The sequence below is a fragment of the Kogia breviceps genome, chromosome 7, assembly GCF_026419965.1.
Source record: "Kogia breviceps isolate mKogBre1 chromosome 7, mKogBre1 haplotype 1, whole genome shotgun sequence".
NCBI classification, from domain to species: Eukaryota; Metazoa; Chordata; class Mammalia; order Artiodactyla; family Physeteridae; genus Kogia; species Kogia breviceps.
This window is the reverse complement of record NC_081316.1, coordinates 14,268,580-14,294,076: the sequence shown is the minus strand read 5'-3', so window position 1 is coordinate 14,294,076 and position 25,497 is coordinate 14,268,580. Positions and strand designations below refer to the sequence as shown.

The 25,497-nt window shown below is 40.4% G+C and overlaps 1 protein-coding gene across 2 annotated transcripts in view; it reads left to right on the top strand.

The window, feature by feature from the left end:
- ATL3 (atlastin GTPase 3) overlaps positions 1–25,244 on the top strand; it is a 51,477-nt gene extending 26,233 nt beyond the window's left edge. Inside the window, exons 6-13 of one of the 2 annotated variants that reach the window (XM_059069964.2) lie at positions 3,189–3,245; positions 4,038–4,130; positions 5,380–5,518; positions 21,299–21,426; positions 22,046–22,102; positions 23,326–23,397; positions 23,789–24,220; positions 25,008–25,244. In XM_059069964.2, coding sequence (XP_058925947.1) covers positions 3,189–3,245; positions 4,038–4,130; positions 5,380–5,518; positions 21,299–21,426; positions 22,046–22,102; positions 23,326–23,397; positions 23,789–24,220; positions 25,008–25,094 — 1,065 coding nt within the window. In that variant the 3' untranslated portion in view covers positions 25,095–25,244. The remainder of the gene's footprint in view (positions 1–3,188; positions 3,246–4,037; positions 4,131–5,379; positions 5,519–21,298; positions 21,427–22,045; positions 22,103–23,325; positions 23,398–23,788; positions 24,221–25,007) is intronic. The other variant, XM_067037466.1, reaches the window with a different exon arrangement.
- Positions 25,245–25,497: the final 253 nt, after the last annotated feature.

Genomic DNA, 25,497 nt, shown 5'->3' with positions numbered 1-25,497 from the left:
TTGGCTACATGTATGTCTTCTTTGGGAAAATGTCTATTCATATCCTCTGCCTGATTTTTAATTAGATTTTTTTTTTTGGCTGTTGTGTTGCATAAGTTCTTTATATATTTTGGATATTAACTTATTTGACATATGATTTGGAAATATTTTCTCCCATTTGGTACATTGCCTTTTCATTTTGTTGATGGTTTCTTTTGCTGTGCAGAAGCTATTTAGTTTGATGTAGTTCACTTGTTTATTTTTGCTTTTGTTGCCTTTACTTTTGGTGTCAAATCCAAAGATCATTGCCAATACCTGTGTCAAGGAGCTTACCACCTATGTTTTCTTCTAGTTTTATGGTCTCAGGTTTTACATTCAAGTCTTTGATCCGTTTTGAGTGAATTTTTGTGTATGGTGTAATATAGTAGTCTAGTTACATTCTTTTGCATGTAGCTGTCCAGTTTTCTCAACACCATTTATTGAAGAGACTCTCCTTTCCCCATTGTGTATTCTTGTCCCCCTTTTCCAAAATTAATTGACCATATATATGAGGGTTTATTTCCGGGCTCTCTATTCTGTTCCATTGATCTGTGTGTCTGTTTTTATATCAGCACCATACTGTTTTGATTACTATAGTTTTGTAATATAGTTTGAAATCAGGGCCGGGCAATTTCTTTTCAATTCCGTTCTCAGTTGGATCCCATTTAATCTTTTGTTTATTCTGTCCATGATTGTATGCATTCTCCAGTAGCTTCCTGAGAAAGGCTGCATAGGAGATAACATTTTTGAGGTCTAATTTAAAGTCTGAGCATGTGTTAATTTTATCCTAGAATTATAGGAAATAATTTTGTTTTAGAATTGAAAACATCGTTTCATTACTTTCCAGCTTCCCGTGTCTCTGCTGAAGTCCCACATCATCTGATTCCTTTGTATATGACCTTTTTGTTTCTCTCTGAAGCTTTTAAGATCTTCTGATTCTTGGCATGAATTTTCATGGTTATGTACCTTAGTGTGGGCTTTTTCTTCATTCTTGGTACACTCATATCCTCAGAAAGATAAGACATTGCAACTGTTGCAACCAAGAAATAACAGGATGCTGGTATAAAGCAACCTTCAGAAAACCAGAAAGAGCTCCTGGAAATTACAACTATGACAGCAAAAATGGAAAATTCAGTACAGGAGGAGTTAGAAGGTAAATTGGAGAAAATTTTCCTAACAGGTTGACTAAAAAGACAGAGAGTAGAAATCAGTAGCAGGGGAGGCAGTGGAGCATCAAGAGAAGAGGAGAGGAGAGAGATAGAGTGGGGAGAAGAGAGAAGGGAAAGGGGAGGAAGAGAGGGAGAAGTGGAGGAGAGGGAAAATTGAGGGCACCGAAAAATAGGAAAATTTGAGGATCAATTCGGGAGAGGTTTAACATGTTGGTAATCGATATTAGTAAAACAGAACACAGAAAATGGAGGGAAAGAAATTATATAAAAGGATTAAGATGATGTTCTAGAATTGAAGGACATGAGTTTTTGTCTTCCCTGCTGGAAGCTTTTCTCAAAGGTGTGGTTGTCCCTGGTCATCTGTATTTAAGAGTGAGCCACTAAAATACCAACTGGGAGCTTTTGGTAAGAGAGTGAGCCTCTTGTACTGGTTTGGATCACCAGTGAGATCATTGGGCAAGATTATTTAGTTATTTTGTTGCAGCCCCTAAATGTCCGTATTTGCAGACTATTATTATTGGGTTGTCAGTTTCTCCAGAGACATCTTTAAACTCCTGCCTGGATAGGTAAAGCTTGCTTTGGCTCCAGAAGGGTGAGAGGCCCAAGGAGTCTCACTGTGGCACATGTAGACTTGACTTAAATACCTGTTTGCAGTAAGGTAGGGGACTTACTCCCATCTTCAGCTGAGTTTGGTTTCAAAGTCTAAATTCTTTTTGGTTCACCTCCTATCTTCTGTGGGGGCAGGAAGTCGATTGGAGCAGGGGGAGGGAGCAGGATCTGGGAGTGTCGGTAATCTTTCCAAAGACTTACAACCATTTCCTTAGCTGTCAGCCCAGCTCCCTCATGCCCTCCTTCAGGGTGACTGGGGCTTCTAATTTCTGAGCCTTTCAAGGATTCTGCTGAGAGACTGCTTGTTTCTTTCTGGCCCCTGCCTCACAGATTTCTTAGCAGGGCGGAGAAAGCCAAAACCCAAGACAGTTCTCATTTGTTTTCCTTCCAGAGTGTTTGTGACAACTCCTCTTTTTCATATCATTTCTGATCCTCTCTGTCCTGTGAGTTTACAATTTTTAAACTTCGTTTTGCTTTACTTTTTAGTGAGGCTTCATGAAGAAATAGAGGTAAATGTATGTGTAAACCCTGACTTTAAAGAATTCATTCATTGGGTCGTTTGAATGGCATGCATCCTACAGGCCCAGTACATGCTACTGTTGCTGCTGGAGGTCCCGCAGTGCACAGAACAGTCCTTGCCCTTACGAAGTTTAAATGCTAGTAGTGAAGACAGACACTAATCAAGATAAATAAAGGTATATTATGTTAGGTAGTGAGACAGGTGAAGGAGAAAAATTTCACAAGGACATGGGGTAGGAAATATTATGTGGAAAACTGTAATCTTTTTAGGTAGATGGCCATGGGGAGACTTCATTGAGAAGGAGTCATTGGAGTAAAGACCTGAGGAAGTGAGGGAGCTGATTGTGCAGATGTTTGGGGGAAGAACCCTGCAGGCAGAAGGAGGCGTGAAAACAAAGGCCCTTAGGCAGCAGTGCGCCCTGCAGGTTTAAGGCACATCAAGGAGGGCCAGTGTGGCTGGCTCACACTGTAAGGACTGGCTTTTATCCTGAATGAGGTTGGAGGGTTTTGAGCAGAGGTATGACGTTGTCTGACTAACCTTGTGTATGACAGAGCCACCGTGGCCGCTGTAGTGAGAAGAGTCTGTGGGGGGCAAGGGCTGACGTGGGAGAAGCTACTGCAATATTGTAAGCCACATGGAAGTTGTGAGTGGTTGGATTTTGGGTTTGCTAATGAATTGGGATGAGGAATGTGAGAGAGAGGAATAGTCAAGATTATTTTAAGGTTCATGACTCCTGCGGGCTTTTGAAACTGTAGAATTTTGGTCTCAGATAAGTACTGTTCAGTCTATTAAATGAATTATTTGCTATAGAATAGCCATAGAAATACTTTATGTAATATTGCCTTAAAAACCATAACTCTTCTTTTCTAAAGCTCTTCACAGAATATGGTCGTCTGGCGATGGATGAAATTTTCCAAAAACCCTTCCAGGTAGAATATTAACTATAAATATTTAAGTCATATCTTTGTTTAGTTCAGAGATGAGCAAACTACAATCCACAGGCCAGATCTGGCCAGCTGCCTGCTTTCATATGACCTGTGAGTTAAGAATTTTTTTTTTATGTTTTTAAATGGTTGAAAAAAATCTAAAGAGGAATAATATTTCATGCCATGTGTAAATTATTTGAAATTTAAATGTCACTGTCCACAGTGAAAGTATTATTGGAACACAGCTACACTCGTTTGTATTGTCCATGGCTGCTTCTTGCTACAGCAGCCTGAAATATTTACTCTGTGGCCCTTTATAGAAAGTTTGCCGACCCCTGCTTTAGCTCATTGTTTTATGAGGGTAAGAGTGCATAGTAACCTCAGTAAGATTAGAGGATCTCTAAGTATTATTGTTTTTAGTTTTCTTTTCCTTTCTGACGTTAAAAGTAGATCTCATTTTATGAGTAGCTAGTGCCATATGTTTTTCTTGTCCTCCACCGCATTCCTCATACTTGTGTTTCGAGCAGAGCCCCGAATTTAACATTTTCTCATCAGTCTCTTCCTATTAACCCGTGAGAACCAAAATATCAGATGGGATATTGACCTCACATATGGTTTATACATGTTCTGCTAGTGTTTATAAGGTTTCTAAGACATTACAGAGTAGATAAATCCTTCAGCACATTTTCTTGCCCCCTTTGAAGAAGCTGGCATTATGCAAAGAAGTATTTGAATGGTTATTTTGAAAATACATTTATGCAGTATTATAATACATTCTGCTCTCTTTCTAAACAGACACTGATGTTTCTGGTTCGAGACTGGAGTTTCCCTTATGAATACAACTACGGGCTACAGGGAGGAATGTCGTTTTTGGAAAAGCGTCTACAGGTAAATAGAAATATAATCTGAGGAATTACCTAAAGTAGTGATAACTTTCTCATTTGCCTTTAGCTGTTGTATTTAAAGCACATCATGGACAATTACCTTGTGTGTTGAACACTCTGGAATATTAGCACACAATAATATTATTCATGGTAAGATTAGAGAACCCATGTTTATAACTCACAGGGATTGGAGAGCAGAACCCCATGCAAAAGCCCAAGCTTTGATTGCAATTTCTGTTTCACATTTTACACGTGGCTCCATATGTGCCTTTTGTTTCTGGTGTGGATACAAACAGGCTTCAAAACACAGAAGTCAGGATTCCCTGGTGGCACAGTGGTTAAGAATCCGCCTGCCAATGCAGGGGACACGGGTTCGATCCCTGGTCTGGGAAGATCCCCCATGCCGCGGAGCAGCTAAGCCCATGCACGACAACTACTGAGCCTGCGCTTAGAGCCTATAAGCCACAGCTAGTGAGCCCACGTGCCACAACTACTGAAGCCCATGTGCCTAGAGCCCATGCTGTGCAACAAGAGAAGCCACCACAATGAGAAGCCCAGGAACCACAACGAAGAGTAACCCCCACTCGCTGCAACCAGAGAAAAAGCCCGCTCTCAGCAATGAAGACCCAACGCAGCCAGAAACAATAAATAAATAAAATAAAAATAATAAAATAAATAAATTTATAAAAAAACCAAAAACAAAAACAAAACTCAGGAGGCCTCTGTCAATCACTGCTAATTGGTTAGACCCTGCTTCATGCCCACAAACCTTCCCTTATTCTTCCTAAGTCTTGTGCAGTACGCTTTTTTTTTTTTTTTTTTTTGTGGTACGCGGGCCTCTCACTGTTGTGGCCTCTCCCGTTGCGGGGCGCAGGTTCCGGACGCACAGGCTCAGCGGCCATGGCTCACGGGCCCAGCCGCTCTGCGGCATGTGGGATCTTCCCGGACCGGGGCACGAACCCATGTCCTCTGCATCGGCAGGTGGATTCTCAACCACTGCGCCACCAGGGAAGCCCGCAGTACGCTTTTTAAAGAAACTCTTTAGTTGCTGTTCTTTGATAGCTCTAGGAGCCAAGCCATGGTTAATCGATTTAATGCATTTATTGCTTCTCAGGGTTCTGAGTTTTCTCATTGAAAAAACCTAGGCCACTACGATCCATTAGAATTGAGAAGTCTTTCCTTTGTCATATACTAGTGGTTGCTGATGAGGAAAATCAAATGGTCTTTTGTAAATTGTCGGCGTTTATCGGCAGGTGAAAGAACATCAACATGAAGAAATTCAGAATGTCCGAAATCACATTCACTCATGTTTCTCCAGTGTCACCTGTTTTCTGCTACCACATCCAGGGCTCCAGGTCGCCACAAGCCCTGACTTTGATGGCAAATTGAAAGGTGTGTTTCAAATGATGTTATTTTATACATGTGATTTTATGTTTGGAATTAAATAGTGACCAGAAAATATCAATGGTGAATAGTAAATGCTAAGAGAAATGGTATGTTCTCTTAGAAAGAATAGTATTTAGAATCTAGCTCAGTTTTTGCTCCTGCCTCACTGTGGTCCTAGTTTCTCCATCTGAAGTGGTTGTGGTAACACCCATTAATGATCTCTGTAAGAGAGATGCTGTGATTACTGGTTTACAAGAGATAAAAGTGCTAGAAAAGGGAAAACTTACCATTAGCTCATTTTTAAAAAAATTTTTTTAAATTCCCATTTATTTAGTTTCTATTTAATTTCTACTTATTGACAGATGGAGTTTAACCATAACCAATTTTTTTTTTTAACATCTTTATTGGAATATAACTGTTTTACAATAGTGTGTTAGTTTCTCCTTTACAACAAAGTGAATCAGTTATACATATACATATGTTCCCATATCTCTTCCCTGTTGCATCTCCCTCCCTCCCACCCCTTTAGGTGGTCACAAAGCACCAAGCTGATCTCCCTGTGCTATGTGGCTGCTTCCCACTAGCTATCTAATTTACATTTGGTAGTGTATATATGTCCCTGCCACTCTCTCACTTTGTCACAGCCCACCCTTCCCCCTCCCCATATCCTCAAGTCCATGCTCTAGTAGGTCTGTGTTTTATTCCCATCCTATCACTAATCTCTTCATGACATTTGTTTTTTCTTAGAGTCCATATATATGTGTTAGCATACGGTATTTGTTTTTCTCCTTCTGACTTACTTCACTCTGTATGACAGACTCTAGGTCCATCCACCTCACTACAAATAACTCAATTTAGTTTCTTTTTATGGCTGAGTAATATTCCATTGTATATATGTGCCACATCTTCTTTATCCATTCATCTGTTGATGGACACTTAGGTTGCTTCTATGTCCTGGCTATCGTAAATAGAGCGGCAATGAACGTTTTGGTACATGACTCTTTTTGAATTATGGTTTTCTCAGGGTGTATGCCCAGTAGTGGGATTGCGGGGTCGGATGGTAGTTCTATTTGTAGTTTTTTAAGGAGCCTCCATACTGTTCTCCATAGTGGCTGTATCAATTTACATTCCCACCAGCAGTGCAAGAGTGTTCCCTTTTCTCCACACCCTCTCCAGCATTTATTGTTTCTAGAGTTTTTGATGATGGCCAATCTGACCGGTGTGAGATGATATCTCATTGTAGTTTTGATTTGTATTTCTCTAATGATTAATGATGTTGAGCATTCTTTCATGTGTTTGTTGGCAATCTGTATATCTTCTCTGGAGAAATGTCTATTTAGTTCTTCTGCCCATTTTTGGATTGGGTTGTTTGTTTTTTTGTTATTGAGCTGCATGAGTTGCTTATAAATTTTGGATATTAATCCTTTGTCAGTCGCTTCATTTGCAACTATTTTCTCCCATTCTGAGGGTTGTCTTTTGGTCTGTTTATGGTTTCCTTTGCTGTGCAAAAGCTTTTAAGTTTCATTAGGTCCCATTTGTTTAGTTTTGTTTTTATTTCCATTTCTCTAGGAGATGGGTCAAAAAGGATCTTGCTGTGATTTATATCATAGCTCATTTTTATGATGTAAAATTAAGTTCCCAAACAAAGGTAGCATGATGCATGGCAAGGCTATCGTTTTCATCTTACTTGTGATTATAGCAAAACTTGATGCTGGGTCATGAGTTAATATCAGGAAGTGCTGACTAGACTGTAGCTTAGGGAAATCAGAGGTGGGACACTTGGGGTCCATGATCTTATTTTTCTTCCTTTTTCACTGAGACCTTGAGTCATTTAATGGCTCGTCCTCAGTTTACACATGTGTTAAACTAAGTGCTTTTGTTTATAAACTTATCTGAGCTTCTTAGGTTCCGAGTAAAGTAGAAACAATAATAGCTGCCGTTTTTAGAGGCCAGCTGTGTTCCCAACTGTCAGTCTCTCCAGGCTGCTATGACAAAATACCATTGACTGGGTAGTTTATAAGCAACAGAAATTCATTTCTGACAGTTCTGGAGGCTGGAAATCCAAGATCCAAGTGCCAGCATGGTTGGGCGAGGGTTCTCTTTCTGGTCTCAAGAGTTCTGATTGTAGGATCTCTTTCATTGGAGCACTAATCCCGTTCTTGAGGGCTTCACCTTCATGACCTCATCACCTCCCAAAGGCCCCACCTACTAATACCATCGCCTTTTGGGGTTAGGATTTCAACCATATGAGTTTTAGGGGCACCAGACATTCAGACAGTAGCACCAGCACTGTGCTCATTACTTTTACACTTTATGTTCCCAGTAATGCATGGAGTTGGTATTTTCTTTATCTTAAACATGAAGAAGCTGACTTAGGAAAGTTAAGTAACTTGCTCAGAGTACTCAGCTAGTAAGTAGTGGGGCAGAGATTCACATCCCCGTCCTTCTTGCCTCAAAGCCTTACTGTGCTAAACTAGAAGTTCTGTTACATTGGGGAAGTCATTTAGAGGATATATACTGGTTAGTTAGTAGGAGAACTTGCCTTTTGAAGTGGGAATTTTTCATAGTCTCATGTTAAACGTAAAATGCATCTTTTTCAGTTTATTTGCCTCAGTTGATTCAAGAAAGTTAATATGCTTGTTCAACCGAAGATTTACATTCCAGATGGTCTTAATATTGCAAAAGAAACCGAGTTTGAGAGACTTACCTTCTATTTGTCACCTGTGTGATATTTTTATGTGGTTGGCAGCTTTCCTGAGCAGGAAACTTCCACAGCCTATTGGTTGGCAATTCAGAAATCCAAGGTTGGGTCCTGGCTTTGGAGAGAAATCTGCTTAGGCAACACTTTGTGAGTTAGGTAGGAGAGAAAGTTGAGTGTGTAGGTGATGTGTTCTTTTAGGGTTATAACATTCCATTATTAGACATACTTTTACCAAACCTAAGCTCTGGTTTGTTCGTGACTGGTAGGGAAGATGTCCAGTGGAATTCTTTTATTGTTTTTAAGTACTTGATTTTCATTTGAATTAAAAAAAACTATTCATTCATTCATTCATTCATGTTGCACCAGGTCTTAGTTGCAGCATGCAGACTCTAGTTGTGGCATGCATGCGGGATCTAGTTCCCCAGCCAGGGATCGAACCTGGGTTTGATCCTTGGGATCATTGGGAGTGCAGTCGTACCCATTGGGCCAGCAGAGAAGGCCCCCAGTGGAATTCTCAACTGAGAATGTTTAGGAGAGTGTGGGGTAGAATGACTCCTCATGCCTTTCCTCTTGTTTTAGGGTGGTCTCAGGTTATCGGGCATAAACATGCAGAATGACATTCCTCCGTATTATTAAACATTTAAATATTTCAGAACATTCTTTTTGTAAAAAAATTCATTTATTTTATTTATTTATTTTTGGTTGTGTTGGGTCTTTGTTGCTGTGCGTGAGCTTTCTCTAGTTGCGGGGAGCGCGGGCTACCCTTTGTTGCAGTGCACGGGCTTCTCATTGCGGTGACTTCTCTTGCAGAGCACAAGCTCTAGGTGCGCAGACTTCAGTAGTTGCGGCGCGCAGGCTTCAGTAGTTGCGGCACACAGGCTCAGTAGTTGTGGCTCACAGGCTCTGGAGTGCAGGCTCAGTAGTTGTGGCGCATGGGCTTAGTTGCTCTGCGGCATGTGGGATCTTCCCGGACCAGGGATCAAACTCGTGTCCCCTGCTTTGGCATGCGGAGTCTCAACCACTGAGCCACCAGGGAAGCCCCCAGAGCATTCTGTTTTAAAATTCATTTTTATCATGGTATTCCAGGAAGTAGGAAGAGCTTTTTTTTTTTTTTTTTTTTTTGTGGTACGCGGGCCTCTCACTGTCGTGGCCTCTCCCGTTGCGGAGCACAGGCTCCGGACGCGCAGCCTCAGCGGCCATGGCTCACGGGCCCAGCCGCTCCGCGGCATGTGGGATCCTCCCAGACTGGGGCACGAACCCGTGACCCCCGCATCAGCAGGCGGACTCTCAACCACTGCGCCACCAGGGAAGCCCAGGAAGAGCTTTTTAAAGTTCTGTAACCCTGACTTTTGAAATTTTGTATTGCAATACATTGTGTAATGCATATTGTAATACAGTATGCATATTGTATTTGTTTCTTAGGACTGCTGTAACAAAGTGCCACAAACGGGGTGGCTTAAGAAAAGAAATTCATTTCCTAACAGCTCAGAAGACCAGAATTCCGAAAATAAGGTGTTGGCAGGGTAGATTCCTTCTGGAGGCTCTGAGGGGGAAATCTGTCCTGTGTTTCTCTTGGTGGTTGCTGGCAATCCTTGACATGCCTTGGTTTTAGTTTCAGCATTCTGATTTCGGTCTCTGTGGTCACATGGCCACCTTCTCTCTTTGTTCTCTCTTCTTAAAAGGACACTGCTCTTTGAATTTAGGTCCCACCCATATCCAGTATGATCTCAACTTAACTAATTATGTCTGTAAAGACTCTATTTTTAAATAAGGTCCCATTCTTAGATTCCAGTGGACATGCATTTTAGTGGGGGGGAGGGCACTGCTCAACCCCGTACACATATTTACAGATATGAAGGGTTTATCACTAAATATTAAGTGTGCTAAGTTTCATATTATATTTATAAAATAGGGAATAAATTCTATATAAGCAAACTTCAGTCTCATGTACTGTTTGCTTCCCTCATGCATGATTGAACTATAAAACACATTTATAGGGTTAAAAATTTTCCTTTGCTACATGAAAAGGCAAGTCCCAAAGGAAGAAATACAAATGGTTAAGACATATTCATGAAAATATCTGTTGCATAACAGTAATCAAGAAAGTACAAATGTGTTGGTACACAGTCTTTATGTGACAGTATCAACATTTTAAATGTTCACGTCTTTTGATCGACTATTTCACTTTTAGGCAATTACCCTAAGGGACTATCCATATGTAAGTAGATAAAAATATGTGGACAAGAATAATACTACTGTGGCATTATTATTATAATAGTGAATAATTGGAAACAACCCAAATACGTATTTTTGAGGAATTGGTTAGATTATGGTACATCGCACAAAGGAATGAAAAGAAGTCATTTAAAAGGATAAGATAAATAAAATGGATCTATCTGTATTTACATAGAAAGATATTCATGATATGTTATTAAATTAAAAAGATTACAGAGTAGCATATGTTGTAAGATCCTAATTATTGAAAAATATGTACATATAAGGATGTTTTTAAAAGGAAAGATTTGAAAAATAAAAATTTCCTTTTTTATTTCACTATAAAAATATGTTAATATTAGTTTGCCCTCGGACTTCCCTGGCGGTGCAGTGGTTGATGATCTGCCTTCCGATGCAGGGGATGCAGGTTCGATCCCTGGTCGGGGAACTAAGATCACACATGCTGCGGGGCAACTAAGCCCCTGTGCCCCAGCTACTGAGCCTGCACGCCACAACTAGGGAGCCCATGCACTGCAGTGAAAGATCCCGTATGCTGTAGCGAAGATCCTGCATACTGCAACTAAGACCCGAGCAGCCAAATAAATAAATTTAAAAAAAAACAAAAACACCTTAGGAAAAAAATATATTAGTTTGCCCTTGTGTGTCTATTTAGGGAACTATAGTCATTAGGAGGATTCTTCATGAAGAATTCTTGTTAGCTCTGCAAAGATGTATGTACTTTGTAGCTTTGGAGTTGGGTAGTTTGTAATTTTAGGGAAACTTTGTAAACAAGATATTGAAGGGTTTTGAGTGAAGAGTAAATTTAGGATGCTACATTGCAAATAGTAGGTGACTTGTGAATATTTGGGAAGTGCTTGATTGAGAACCACATAAACTTCATTGTGGGGGGAATCTTTAAGTAGAACTGATACATTTCTCAGAGTTAGAAAAATACCTAGACATTTCAGTATATTTTCTCAAGTATATTCTTGTACAGTGGCTTGATTGAAGTGCTGCAGCCCCGCCCCATATAACCTGGGCAAGACACCATTAGCCTGAGAGTGTTATGTTTAATCCAGGAAAGGATCTTCATGTAGTTTCTGTAGGACATTTAAATTTATTAAGAACTACATTCTGAAGCTGTTTTCTGCAAATGTTCCCCTAAGTACTTCAGGGATTGTTCTAGTGGTTTTATTTTATTTTTTTTAAGAAAGAATAACCATTTATTCAGAGGTGAACACCTGCCAAACAGTCTTTGTTTTGGTATAATCAGTACCGAGCTGCTGTTCCTACAATAGTTAGCTAGGAGATGAGCTCAATTTTGAGACTATTTTTCATCCGACACAGGACGACTGTCTTCACCATAAAGAAAACTGTCTTCCTTTTTCCTAGGGCAGAGAAACCTAATACAGTAACTACTGAATTGTTTAGAAATTAAACAGAAGAGATTGTAGGGAGCAGTCTTCTTGGATGCCATGAGATACAGAGATTGTCTCAGTCGTGAGACAGTTCTTGTCTGTTCTGAGTCTAAAACTCATATTTTGGTACAGCCTTCATAGAAACATTAATAGCTGAGGGCCTATGAAATCTGGGTAAAAACATGGATAATACAGTCTGTTGTGTCTAGATCCTGCTGCGTCTTTTGTGAAATAATTGCTGAAGCTCTCATTCTTTCAGTGTGATGAATGTTGAAACCATAAAAAAATTTTTTTTCAGAATAGGTAATGCACTCACATGTTTAATATCCCAGAAAAGATTAAGAAGTAAGTATTTAGTGAAAAGTCTGTCTTCCATTTTTGTAGGCTTCCAGAGTTTCTTTTAGTGTATGCAAAGCAAATATATATATATACACGGGATAGCATTTTCTGTACCCTGTGTGTTTTTCACTCCAAGGTTATAAAGAATTTGTCCTTTTTTTTCTTGAAATTTTGTGGTTCCATTTTTCACATTATAATTTATGATCCAGTTTGGATCCAGCTTATTTTCTGAATGGGCACCTATTTTGTCTCAACACTATTTGTTGAATAGTCCAACTTTCCCCCACTGGTTGAAATGTCACCTTTATCAAATGTTAAGCCACTAATCAGTGTGTAATATAGGGATCAATCCCTTTTTAAGGTTGATATAGGCCATATTTTGGCACCATCCTGAAAAGACTAGAATTAAGAGTATTTAGATGGAGATTGGTACCCATTTACTTAGGTAGGACATTGAAAAACAAAAAATTTTTTGATGTCAAGAGACCTTATGATTGATTAGTTATTTAAGATGGGGTGGGGCTTCCCTGGTGGCACAGTGGTTGGGAGTCCGCCTGCCCATGCGGGGGACACAGGTTTGTGCCCCGGTCCGGGAGGATCCCACATGCCGCCGAGCGGCTCGGCCCGTGGGCCGTAGCCACTGGGCCTGTGAGTCCGGGGCCTGTGCTCCGCGGCGGGAGGGGCCACAGCGGTGAGAGGCCCGCGTATCGCAAAAAAAAAAAAGAATATGAAAAGATGGGGTGGAAATCAGTGATTAGAAGTATATGTTACTATTTAGAGAAAAATCTCTTGTAGATTCAATTTAGGAGCCATAAATAAATTCTAATTATAAATTTTAAAGCATAGGGGAAAAGTAAATTTTATTAGACCTCTGGAATTGGGGAAGGACTCTATAAAATAAGAAAGAATAAAAGAATTTATGAAGGAAAAGTGCTGTAGTTTTGAATACATAATAATCTTATGCATATTTACAAAAAGGCAAACAAACTGGAGGAAATATTTTAGTTATCATGGTACACATAAGGATTACATTTATTTACTTGCTGAAGAGTGACTGTATTCTAAGATAAAGGCCCTAATAAATAGTTCACTGAAAAGGAAATCAGCTGATGAACAAATATGGGAGAAAGTTTGGCCTAACTAGTAATAAAAGAAATAAAAGCAAATTAAAATAATGACCTACCATTAAATTTTTAGGTATGCTATTAGATAGCCCAAAGAAAGCATAAGTATCACATGTAAGAAAGGATACACGTAATGTATATATGTAAGGTATGAAACATAATTTAATGAACATCATCAACCCACTACCCAACTTACTATCTAGAACTAGAATTGGCAAACTTTTTCTGTAATGGACTCAATAGTAAATATTTTAGACTTTGTGGGCCTTACAACTACTCAGTTCTGCTGTTGTAGCAAGAAAGCAGCCATAGACAATTGCATTAATGAATGTATATGGTTGTATTCCAGTAAAACTTTCTTTACAAATATAGTTGGCAGGTCGTATTTGGCCCAAGGGCTGTAGCTTTCCAGAACTACAGAACGTTACAAGTACTATTTTCTATACCTGTATGCTTCTTCCCATCTCCCTGCCTCTCCACAGAAATAACCACTATTGTAAATTTTGCTTTTTCTGTCCTTGAATTTTAAAAAAGTTATTATTTGTGTTTGGTTCACTTACCAGTCTATTGCTAAGTTTCTTTAATTTTGAACTTTATAAAAATATAATATGTGGCCAACTTGAATTTTTACTGAGCATTTTATTTTTAAGGTTATCTGTATTATTGCATGTAGTTGTAATTCATTCAGTTTCATTGTGGTATGATAGTGCCTTCTGTGAATATAACAGTTTATTCTCAGTGGTTTTCTCCAGTTTTTTTTTTTTTTTTTTTTTTTTTGCGTTACGCGGGCCTCTCACTGTTGTGGCCTGTCTCCCATTGCGGAGCACAGGCTCCAGACGTGCAGGCTCAGCGGCCATGGCTCACGGGCCCAGCTGCTTCGCGGCATGTGGGATCTTCCCAGACCGGGGAACGAACCCATGTCCCCTGCATCGGCAGGCAGACTCGCATTGCGCCACCAGGGAAGCCCTCCAGTTTTTTGCTATTATGAACAATGCTGCTATGAACATTCTTGTATGTGTGGATATATGGGAATTTCCCAAGGGTATGTGCTTAAAAGCGGGATTGATGGATATTGGAATATGTAATATAGCTTCACCTTTAATAGATAATGCCAAATTGTTTTCCAAAGTTCTTGTTCCAGTTTATAGTCCCTTCATCAGTGTATATAAAAATTCCCATTGATCCATATCCTTGGCAACACTTGGTATTATCAGACATCTTAGTTTTGCTAAGTTAGTGATATAAAATATCTCATTGTGATCTTAAATTGCATTTCCCTGATTACTAATGGGATTGAGTATCTTTTCATGTATTTATTTCCATTCATGTTTCCTTTCCTTTGAAATTCCTGTTGTCCAGTTTTAATTGGGTTGTCTTTCTCTGCACTGTAAAGATCCTGTATGTCTACTTTAAGATATGAACCTTGGGCTTTCCTGGTGGCACAGTGGTTAAGAATCCGCCTGCCAATGCCGGGGACACGGGTTCGAGCCCTGGTCAGGGAAGATCCCACATGCCGCGGAACAACTAATCCTGTGCACCACAACTACTGAGCCTGTGAGCCACAACTACTGAAGCCCGTGCCTAGAGCCTGTGCTCTGCAACAAGAGAAGCCACTGCAATGAGAAGCCCGCGTACTGCAACGAAGAGTAGCCCCCACTCTCTGCAACTAGAGAAAGCCTGTGCCCAGCAATGAAGACCCAATGCAGCCTAAAATAAATAAGTAAAATAAGTAAATTTATTAAAAAAAAAAAAAAAGATATCAGCCTTGTTGCTTATGCATTGCAGGTATCTTCTCCCATCCTGTGTCTTGCCTTTTCTTTTTTTAGTAGTAGTGTCTTAGTTTTAATGTGGTCGAATTCATTCACCTTTGATTTTATGTAGTGCTTTTTAAGTCTTGTTTTAGAAAATCCTTTCCTTTCTCTACACACACACACGCACACAAACACTCTTAAATTTTGTCTTTCATATTTGTGTTTAGTCGACTGGGAATTTTTTTTGTGTGTGTGTGGTACATGGGCCTCTCACTGCTGTGGCCTCTCCCACTGCGGAGCACAGGCTCCGGACGTGCAGGCCCAGCGGCCATGGCTCACGGGCCCAGCCGCTCCGCGGCACGTGGGATCCTCCCAGACCGGGGAACGAACCTGTATCCCCTGCATCGGCAGGCGGACCCTAAACCACTGCGCCACCAGGGAAGCCCAACTGGGAATTTTTGAGTATGTGAGGTGGAGATCCATTTTCTATTTTTGTACATAGATGCCAATACTTTTGACATCATTGATTGAATACTCTGTTTTCCCGTTATTTGCAATTTCTGTTATGTTTAAAAAAATCCTTTTATAAATGCATGGGTCAGATTCTGGGCTCTTAATTCTGCCCCACTGGTCATTTTGTCTAGCCCTGTGCCATTACTACGTTATCATAATTAGTTATTTTATAATGAGAGTTGATATCTGATAGAACGATTCCCTCCCTTTTTTACCTGTAGTCATCTTCAGGAGTATCTTAATTATGCTTTAGTCTTTGCTCTTCTGTGTAAGTTTTGGAATCAGTTTACCAAGTTTATTAAGGTCCCTGTTTGGTTTTTGATTGGAATTGCATTGGATCTATAAATTGGTCCGATGGGGATTGGCGTGTATTTACGACAATGGGAAGGTATTCTTATCCTGAACAGAGTAATCTCTCTCCATTTATTTACGTGTTTTAGTTTCGCTTTATGAAGAATATAAAAACTTGATTAAGGTCTTATACATGTTTTGTTGGATTTGTTTTAGAAGTTTCCTTAGAAGTTAGAAATCTTAAAAATTATTTCTCCTAATTATGCTGATATGTTGAAATGCATTTGATTTTTCTATATGATAAATTCAGCCATCTTGCTGAACTCTCATTATTTCTAGTAATATATCTGTAAATATTAGGTTTTATCTACGTAATTCATGGAGAATGGAGTTTTTGCTTTTTTCCACATCAGATTTTATATTTTTGAATTTTGTTCTTGACTTGTAGGTCTAGGACTCCAGTACAGTGTTGAATAGAAGCAATGATAATAGGCATCTTCATCTTGTTTCTGATTTTAAAGGGAATGCTTCTAACATTTTACCATTGTTGTTTGCAGTAGGTTTTTAGTATATATGCATTTTAGACTAAGGAGGTTCCCTTCCATTCCCATTTTGCCAAAAATATTTTGAAAATTATATATTGGTATTGTATTTTGTCAGATGTTTCTTCTGCATTTATTGAAATGAACATGTGGTTTTTCTGCTTTAGTCTGTTAATGTGGTGAATGACACAGATGTTTCTAATGCTAAACTAAACCACTTTTGCATTTCTGGGATAAATGGGTCCTGATATCTTTTTTCTTTCTTTTTAAAATAAGTGTCTCGCTGGGTTTGATTTCCTAATAATTTTCATGGAATTTTGGTATCTAAGTTTATGAGCAAGATTGGTCTATAATTTTCTGGTCACAAATGCCGTTGTCTGGTTTTGGCATACTGGTCTCACCCTTTCTCCTCACCCTGTTTTCTGGAAGAGTTCACATAACATTAAGGTGTTTAAAAGTGGTAGAAGAAACCTCTGAAACTCCTCAAGTGTGTGTGTGTGTGTGTGTGTGTGTGAATATTTTTCACTGTTGATTCAGTTAAACTCATTTTCTTCAGTTTTAGTCATTAGTTTTTTAGTTTTCTTTCCGTTTTTAATATAAGATTATTTATTTACATATTGATTGATTGCTGTGTTGGGTCTTATTGCTGTGCATGGGCTTTCTCTAGTTGCAGTGAGCGGGGGCTACTCTATTCGTTGCAGTGCACGGGCTTCTCATTGTGGTGGCTTCTTGTTGTGGAGCATGGGCTCTAGGTGCGTGGGCTTCAGTAGTTGTGGCTTGTGGGCTCTATTGCACAGGCTCAGTAGCTGTGGTGCACGGGCTTAGTTGCTCTGCGGCATGTGGGATCATCCGGAACCAGGGCTCAAACCCGTGTACCCTGCATTGGCAGGTGGATTCTTAACCACTGCGCCACCGGGGAAGTCCCAATGTAAGATTTTAAGGCTGTCAGTTTCTCTTAGTGCAGTTTAGATGGTTGTGTTAGGTGACATTTTCATCATCATTCACTTTTAAATATGTAGTATTTGATTTCTTTTGTGTGTGTGTGTGTGTTATGCGGGCCTCTCACTGTTGTGGCCTCTCCCGTTGCGTAGCACAGGCTCCGGACGCGCAGGCTCAGCGGCGATGGCTCACGGGCCCAGCCGCTCCGTGGCATGTGGGATCCTCCTGGACCGGGGCACGAACCCACGTCCCCTGCATCGGCAGGTGGACGCTCAACCTCTGCGCCACCAGGGAAGCCCTAGAAGTATGGTTTTTAACTTCCAAATGTTATGTGAATTAAAAAACTTAAAATTTAATTCTCTGCTACTTAAGCTTTTGATGATGCGTTTATTGACACATTTTATCGAATACTTTAATAGTGTTTGAATGCTGTGACACTGAGTCTTAAACATTTGCTGATATGTATTTTATGACCTAGACTTTTTATACATGTTCCATATGTGCTTGAGCACAGTGGACATTTTGTTTAATTTGGGGGTATAAGGTTCATTTGTATCTCTAAATCATACTTGTTAATTATGTCATTTAAAAAATCTTCACTAATTTTTGTCTCCTTGGGTATCAATAACATATATGTATTGATGTTCCACTGTTTTGTTGGATTTGTCAGTGCTCCCTTTTGTTCTGTCACATATTTTGAGGCTATTTTAATAAAGTTTTGAATTGATACATCTTTATGGTAAATTGAGGCAATATATAGTAGCCCTCTTTATCCCTAATACCATTTCTTGTTGTTGTTTGAGCGTTTTAATCTTTATTAATATGGCTATTCCAGCTTTGTTTTCCTTAGTATTTGTATGTCTTTTTCTGTCATGTTCAACCTCTCTGTGACTGTATGTTTTAGGTGTGTGTGTCTCTTGTAAACAGCACATACGTGGATTTAACAAAAATGCAATTTGATAACCTCTCTTTTTCTAATTGGTGGGTTCAGTCCATTTTCTGATTTCTGAAATATTTGGTTTTAGAGCTACCATCTTGCCTTTTGGTTTCTATTAGTTTAACTCTTACTATGCTTTTGTCCCCCCTCCTGTTTGTCTTTTTAAAAAAAATTGTGTTCGTTTTCTTATTCCAGTCCCCTCCTCTTATGGAAGTTATACCACCTATAAAAATTCTTTCAGTTGTTACCCTTGAAACTTTACCACATGTACTTATTTAAAATGTAAAGAAATAACTTAATCTCCTTCCTGAACGAGACAGAGCTTCAGAACAGATTACCTGATTACCTTCCTCCCAACTAGTGTTTCAGTTGTTTTCTTTTTAACGTCATCAGTTAACTGTCATTATTACTGTATAAGATAATATTTTTTTAGCTTTTCTTACATTTTTAAAGAATTTCTTTGTTCACTTTCTTGTCCTGCAGACCTTCCTTCTGGAAACATTTTCCTGCTTTCAGAAGGTCTTTGCCGTGTGACAGTTTTACTGTTATATGTGTTTTTCTTTCTATTTAACCTGCTTGTTATATGCTGTGTTTTCTGAAGCTGTGGATTCATGTACTTCATCAGTTCTAGAGAGTTCTCAGCTATCATCCCTTCTCTTATTGCCTCTGATTCACTCCCCTTCATCTCCCAGGACTCCTGTTAGACATATATTAAATATTCTTATTCTGTCTTCCATATCTTAATTTTCTTCCTTATTTCCCATCATCATATCTCTGTGTTGCTCTTTGGTACATTATTCAGATCTCTTTTCCTCCAGAAGAGATCTGTGTTTGCTCCTTTGGGGAGCTAGGGGCTTACCCACCTGGGACCATTCCAGCTCCATTTCATGATCCAACGTAATTTAGGAGTTATTTTTGCCCAAAGTTTGTCACCACATTGCAGTGAATGGCCTCAAATAAGCCACAGCTTCACAGGTACTTAGCTCAGTGCTCTGGTTCCAGCTCACTGCCCACCTGCTCAGCCCCTTGCAGCTCTCTTTTACTTCCAAGTCTGCACTGTAATGGAATATACTGTGTGCAGGATCTTGTTAGGAAGAAGGTCCCTTCAGATTCTCTAGTCTTTAGTGCTGTCAGAAGCAAAAGCTGCAAGATAGGGACTACCCTGGTGGCGTGGTTGAGAGTCCGCCTGCCGATGCAGGGGACAGGGTTCAAGCCCTGGTCCAGGAAGATCCCACATGCCGCAGAGCAACTAAGCCCGTGCGCCACAACCACTGAGCCTGCATGCCACAACTACTGAAGCCCGTGTGCCTAGAGCCCATGCTCCACAGCAAGAGAAGCCACCGCAATGCAAAGCCTGCGCACCGCAACGAAGAGTAGCCCCTGCTTGCCTCAACTAGAGAAAGCCCAGGCAGCAGTGAAGACCCAATGCAGCCAAAACATAAATAAATTAAAAACAAATCAAAACTGCAAGATACTATTTTTCACCAATCAAGTCAGTTAAAGTTTTAAACACAATAAAAATCTCGGTGTGTTCAGAGTAGTAAACAAGTCTTCTCCTACATTGGTGATAGGGGTATAAATGGGTACAGTCTTCTACAGAAGCAGTTTAGCAATATATAGGAGCCTTAAAAAGGAAGGAGGATATTTTAAATGTTAGTTGTGATTGTCTGATTGTGGGCTTTATGTATGGTTGTTTTTTTAAAAATAGTTTCTGGGCTTCCCTGGTGGCGCAGTGGTTGAGAGTCCGCCTGCCGATGCAGGGGACTTGGGTTCGTGCCCCGGTCCGGGAAGATCCCACATGCCGCGGAGCGGCTGGGCCCGTGAGCCGTGGCTGCTGAACCTGCGCGTCCGGAGCCTGTGTTCTGCAACGGGAGAGGCCACAATAGTGAGAGGCCCGCGTACCGCAAAAAAAAAAAAAAAAAAAAAAAAAAAGGTTTGAATGTTTTCCAGGAGTCTGCGTTGTTGTCACATACCTAATAATTTCTCTTAGTTGACCCTATAATCTAAGGAGGTAAAAGTAACCTGAAGTTTTTTCTGTGGAGATTTTTATGGTGATATTTGTAGTTGGAAAAATTTATAAACCACTTTTGTTTTATTCATTATGCTATCCCCAGCTCTTACAGCAATGCCTGCCACAAAAGGGTGCCCCAAAACTGTTGAATGAATAAATAAGACTGTCTCAATTTTGTAAATTTGGGTTATGGACTGTTGAAGAGGTCCTATCTTGATGTGGGTTCCCATCTACTTTCTTTTCAGTTGATAGTCTGAATTAGTTGGGAACCTAGGAAGAAGTTCGATCATATAAATCAGATTTCTTGCATTTTCATAGTTGGGCCAGTGAGTTCTCACTTTGAGGAAAGAGCTCTATTTAATGGCTCTCCTGAACCCTCTGTGAGAACTTTGTAGAAGCTGAAAAGAAGCTGTCACCTTTCCTGAGATAGCAGCCTTTTCCCTTTGGGGTGGCCCAGAGGGCCTCTCTGAGGAGATAATAGAAAATAAATATCGTGGGGTCCAGGTGCTTTTACTTCCTTTAACATTAGAAAATGAACAAAAATAAAGCATGTGGATGAATAGTGAAATCTAATGGATTTAAGGGGGAGAGTGAGGGTACAGCAAAGGCCTGGCTTGGGAGAACCTGAGGGGTCGATACTTGATTTTCTTGAGGACCTGTTAATGAAGTTCTTTAAAAAGTGAAATTTCTTGGAAGTCTAGGGAGTAGACTGAATCTCCCAGAATGGAAAGCAGGGTAGGGATGTTCTGCATGTTCTATTCTGGACTAGAGAGGACTTAGTACTGCAGACGGGAAGGAGACGATACAGGTACATGAGAACAGAAACCCGTCGGCAATCTGGTCATTGTCAGAAAGTGTCAGACTCACAGTCGGGGACCCCCGCCCCGTCTTTCAGCTAGAAAACGTTAGAACAACTAGATAGAGTGTGAAGATTGTGTGTTATGCTCCCCTTGGTTGGATAAATCTGTTGGGCTTATTATTTCCTTTTTCTTGGTCCTGTGAACAGATATTGCCAGTGAATTCAAAGAGCAGTTACAGACACTGATACCATATGTATTAAACCCAGCTAACTTAATGGAAAAGGAGATCAATGGCTCGAAAGTCACCTGTCGGGGGCTATTGGAATATTTTAAGGTAAATGCGGGTTTTAATTATTAAAATGTTTGACTTTTGGTGAAACTGATCTAGGTTATAAAAACTAACTTGGTTTCAGTATTTTAAAGCCTGGGGGAAAGTTTCAAGGGGGAGACGACGGTGAGAGGCGTTTTGAGAGACTCCGGTGTCCTCCCAGGAGTGGGCCACTGGGTGGCAGTATGGGTCTGAGAACCAAATGGATGTTGTTTGCACTCTCTTAGCGGAGTAATTACTGTGGCTAAAGGAAGATTGTTCCTCAAGGAAGATGGTGTGGACAGGAGGTGGTTAGGAGGTTGCTGTGAGTAGGAGGAGACGGCACCTAGATGTGACACGACTGCCTCAAGGCGGACAGTGGCTCTGCCCACAGGTAGTGGTGAGGCCGGTGTGCGTGGGGAGCCTGGTGGGAGCCCTAGACTTGTGCTGCTTTGAGAATATTTTCAGTTAACTAAAAAATGCTAACATGCACTCAAAGGTGTGCTGTGTTTTTGCTAATTCCTGGGTGTTGATCTTAGGTCTTTAGGAAAATGCAATTGTATGGTCAGTGTTTCTAAAAATTAAAGTCCAGTTAAATATGACAGAATGGCATTTTTCATAATTGTTTTTATGTTTATATTATAAGGCATATATTAAAATTTACCAAGGAGAAGATCTGCCTCACCCCAAATCCATGCTTCAGGTAAGCAGTTCTTTGGCGTCCTAAATGATATCCTTTGATGACTTGAGTTGACCCGTGTACAGTAAGCAGAGTCCTTTAAGAAGAGAATGCTGTTGGTTTGCCCCCCCCGCCCCCCCCACCCCCGCTTTTCATTATGCTGAGGTCCATTCATGTTTAGCACATTTTCCAGCAGTGTGAGTCCTTGCCGGTTTTCTTGTCTGTATTCATGCTGGTGAAGTTAGAACAGAATGGCTTCTTGCTGGGCCTGGTCTTCCCCCAAAACATACTGTGGAAAACAGTGTTTTATTATTCCCAGGTTAAACATACCCAGTTCTGTTTGACAAATCATTTTCCTGTTACCTGTTGTCTCTTTCCTGTTTACTAATCAGGTTTTTAATTTGCAAATAGTTTTATTTCCAACATTTTGATGTTTCCAAGATGTCATTTCGTTAAAACATATAATTTCTGACTTTCATATGCTGAAGATAAGGCCATTTATTGCCACATCTTTATTTCTTTTTATTTATTTATATATTTAATTACTTTTGGCTGCATTGGGTCTTCATTGCTGCACGCGGGCTTTCTCTAGTTGTTGTGAGCGGGGGCTACTCTTCGTTGCAGTGCATGGGCTCCTCACTGCAGTGGCTTCTCTTGTTGTGCAGCACGGGCTCTAGGCGCGTGGGCTTCAGTAGTTGTGCATGGGCTCAGTAGTTGTGGCTCGTGGGCTCTAGAGCTCAGGCTCAGTAGTTGTGGTGCACGGGCTTAGTTGCTCTGCGGCATGTGGGATCTTCCCGCACCAGGGATCAAACCCGTGTCCCCTGCATTAGCAGGTGGATTCTTAACCACTGCGCCACCAGGGAAGCCCCAAATGTTTATTTCTTTAGTAGGATAACATTTTCACAAAGGGAGCTAGAGATTGGGATTGATGTTGTAAAGATAAATTTTTCCTCCTCTTTTCTGAGTTACATCTATTTTTTAACACATAAAATCGAAGCAAAGGAAATACTTTCAGAGGTTTAATTTTATGATAAAGATTCTTATGTATGAGAACATTTTTTGGCAGAAAATTTGGCAGGAAAGGTGTATTTTAACTCATAAATTGGGCTATATGGAAAGCTGAAAAACAGAAGAATAATAAAGAAGGGGGAATGGGGTATAGGGTGAGAGAAAATTTTTACTTGGTTATTTGTGGAAGAATATTAAAAGAGAAAAGAGTTATGGTTTATGCTTTCATTTCTTAAAAGGCCACTGCTGAAGCCAACAATTTAGCAGCGGCAGCCTCTGCCAAGGACGTTTACTATAACAACATGGAGGAGGTAGGTGTGCTAGGCGGTTGTCTTCCTCTGAAATATCTATAACTGGCCATGTTGCTGACTTCACGAGTCCAAACTTGATCCCATTTAGTGTATCTTATGATGATGAGGCAACATTCAGGTCCTCCTGCTTATTGGGTCCCTTCAATTATGGCCCTTTCTAAGCAAGGCTTTCTTACAGTGTCAGTGCTCTCACTAATCAGTATCACCCTGGTTACTACGTGTGCTTTTCTGAGGAATTGAAGCCAGACCTCTGTTGGTCTTGGTCATCATTTTAAAGTTAATTTCTAATACCTTAAAATATTCTAAGGTTTTCAGTGTTTACACTTGTTTTATTTGGCATTTGTTTTTGAAGGGTTCTTCACCCTTCACATTGTGTCTTTATTCTTTTTAGGTTTGTGGGGGAGACAAACCTTATTTGTCTCCAGACATTCTAGAGGAGAAGCACTGTGAATTCAAAGAACTTGCTCTGGACCATTTTAAGAAGACAAAAAAGATGGGTGGGAAGGATTTTAGCCTTCGTTACCAGCAGGAGCTGGAGGAGGAGATCAAGGAACTCTATGAGAACTTCTGCAAGCACAATGGTAGCAAGAATGTCTTCAGCACCTTCCGAACCCCTGCAGTGCTCTTCACAGGCATTGTGGCTTTGTACATAGCCTCAGGCCTCACTGGCTTTGTTGGTCTTGAGGTGGTGGCCCAGCTGTTCAACTGTATGGTTGGACTGCTGTTAATAGCGCTTCTCACCTGGGGGTACATCAGGTACTCTGGTCAGTATCGTGAGCTGGGCGGTGCTATTGATTCTGGTGCAGCGTATGTATTAGAGCAGGTAAGTGGTGCCAGCTGAACAGGCTGACGGTTGATAATGGACAGATATTTGTGCTTTTATTATAACATGTCTCCGTTTGGAAGAGTTCAATAGTGAAAGAAGGCATGAGAGACTTCCCCTGGCCATTTTTTTTTTTCTAATAGGCCTTACGTTTTATTATCCTTCTTTAGGATATTAATGTTTATTTGTAATATTTTGTTTCCATGCTTAAAAACTGCTCTTTAATGCAAAAAAATTTCCAACTTACATATGTTGTGTTCTGCATGGGAAACTTTGACCTGCGTGTTCATCAGATGTAATTCCTGTCAGTCTCTCCCCCATCCAAGGTTAGTTTGCTTCACTGAAAGTCACAAGCTTCGAAAAATATGAACTTAGCAGACTGTTCTGTTTTGAGACCTACTAATGGATGGCGTGTCTTTCACTTAAATCATTCAGTAAGCCAGTGGCTTTTGACATTGACATGATCTCTAGGTTTATAGATCCTTGAGACTCAGCTTTCTCTTTCTGAGTAGCAGGAACATACCAGTTAAGTTAGAAGCTTGTGGTAAAGCCAGGAGAGCTGCCCACCCCGTTGCGGTAAAGGTAGCAAAGGCTCAGCTGATGGGCTCTGCAGAGTGAGCGGCGGCCACAGGCTCCCCGACCCCTGCATTGCCTGCCGTTCCCTTGTTTTCTACAACTTACTAACAGTGTAGACAGAGATTTTCAAAAGTTTGTCTCCAATGGCTTACTCTCTGGATGCTGTGCTGTACTTTATTAACTGACATGTTGAATAAATGGACTTTTGCAGGCCACTTCTCACATTGGGAATTCCACTCAGGCTGTTGTGAGGGATGCAGTTGTTGGGAGACCATCCCCGGATAAAAAAGCTCAGTAGCGTCTTAACAAGAGGATCCAACAAGACCCCGGCCAGCCTCTTCTGATATCTGGGCTTCTGCCACGGCCACAGGTCCCGGTCCCGAGGAACGCAGACCTGGGACCATCTGGGAAGTGCTGAAACACGGCACTAATAAATGAATAGACCTTTCCTGTGGTTTCAAATTCTTAAACACACTTCCATTTCTCTTGGAAGCATTTCTTTTCCTTGCTGGTATAGATCCAAGCCTATGTCTGTCTTCTTATTTCTCTCTGCTTTGTGCACTTTATGGGGAAAAAGCTAAAAGAAAAAATGGAAATGCGGTTGTGTCCTTTATGTGCCATTTAGTGCCTTTTAAGGTTGAATCCATGCTTTTGAGGACATAATAGGGAGGGGATTGAGGATAACCACATGAAAGATGCTG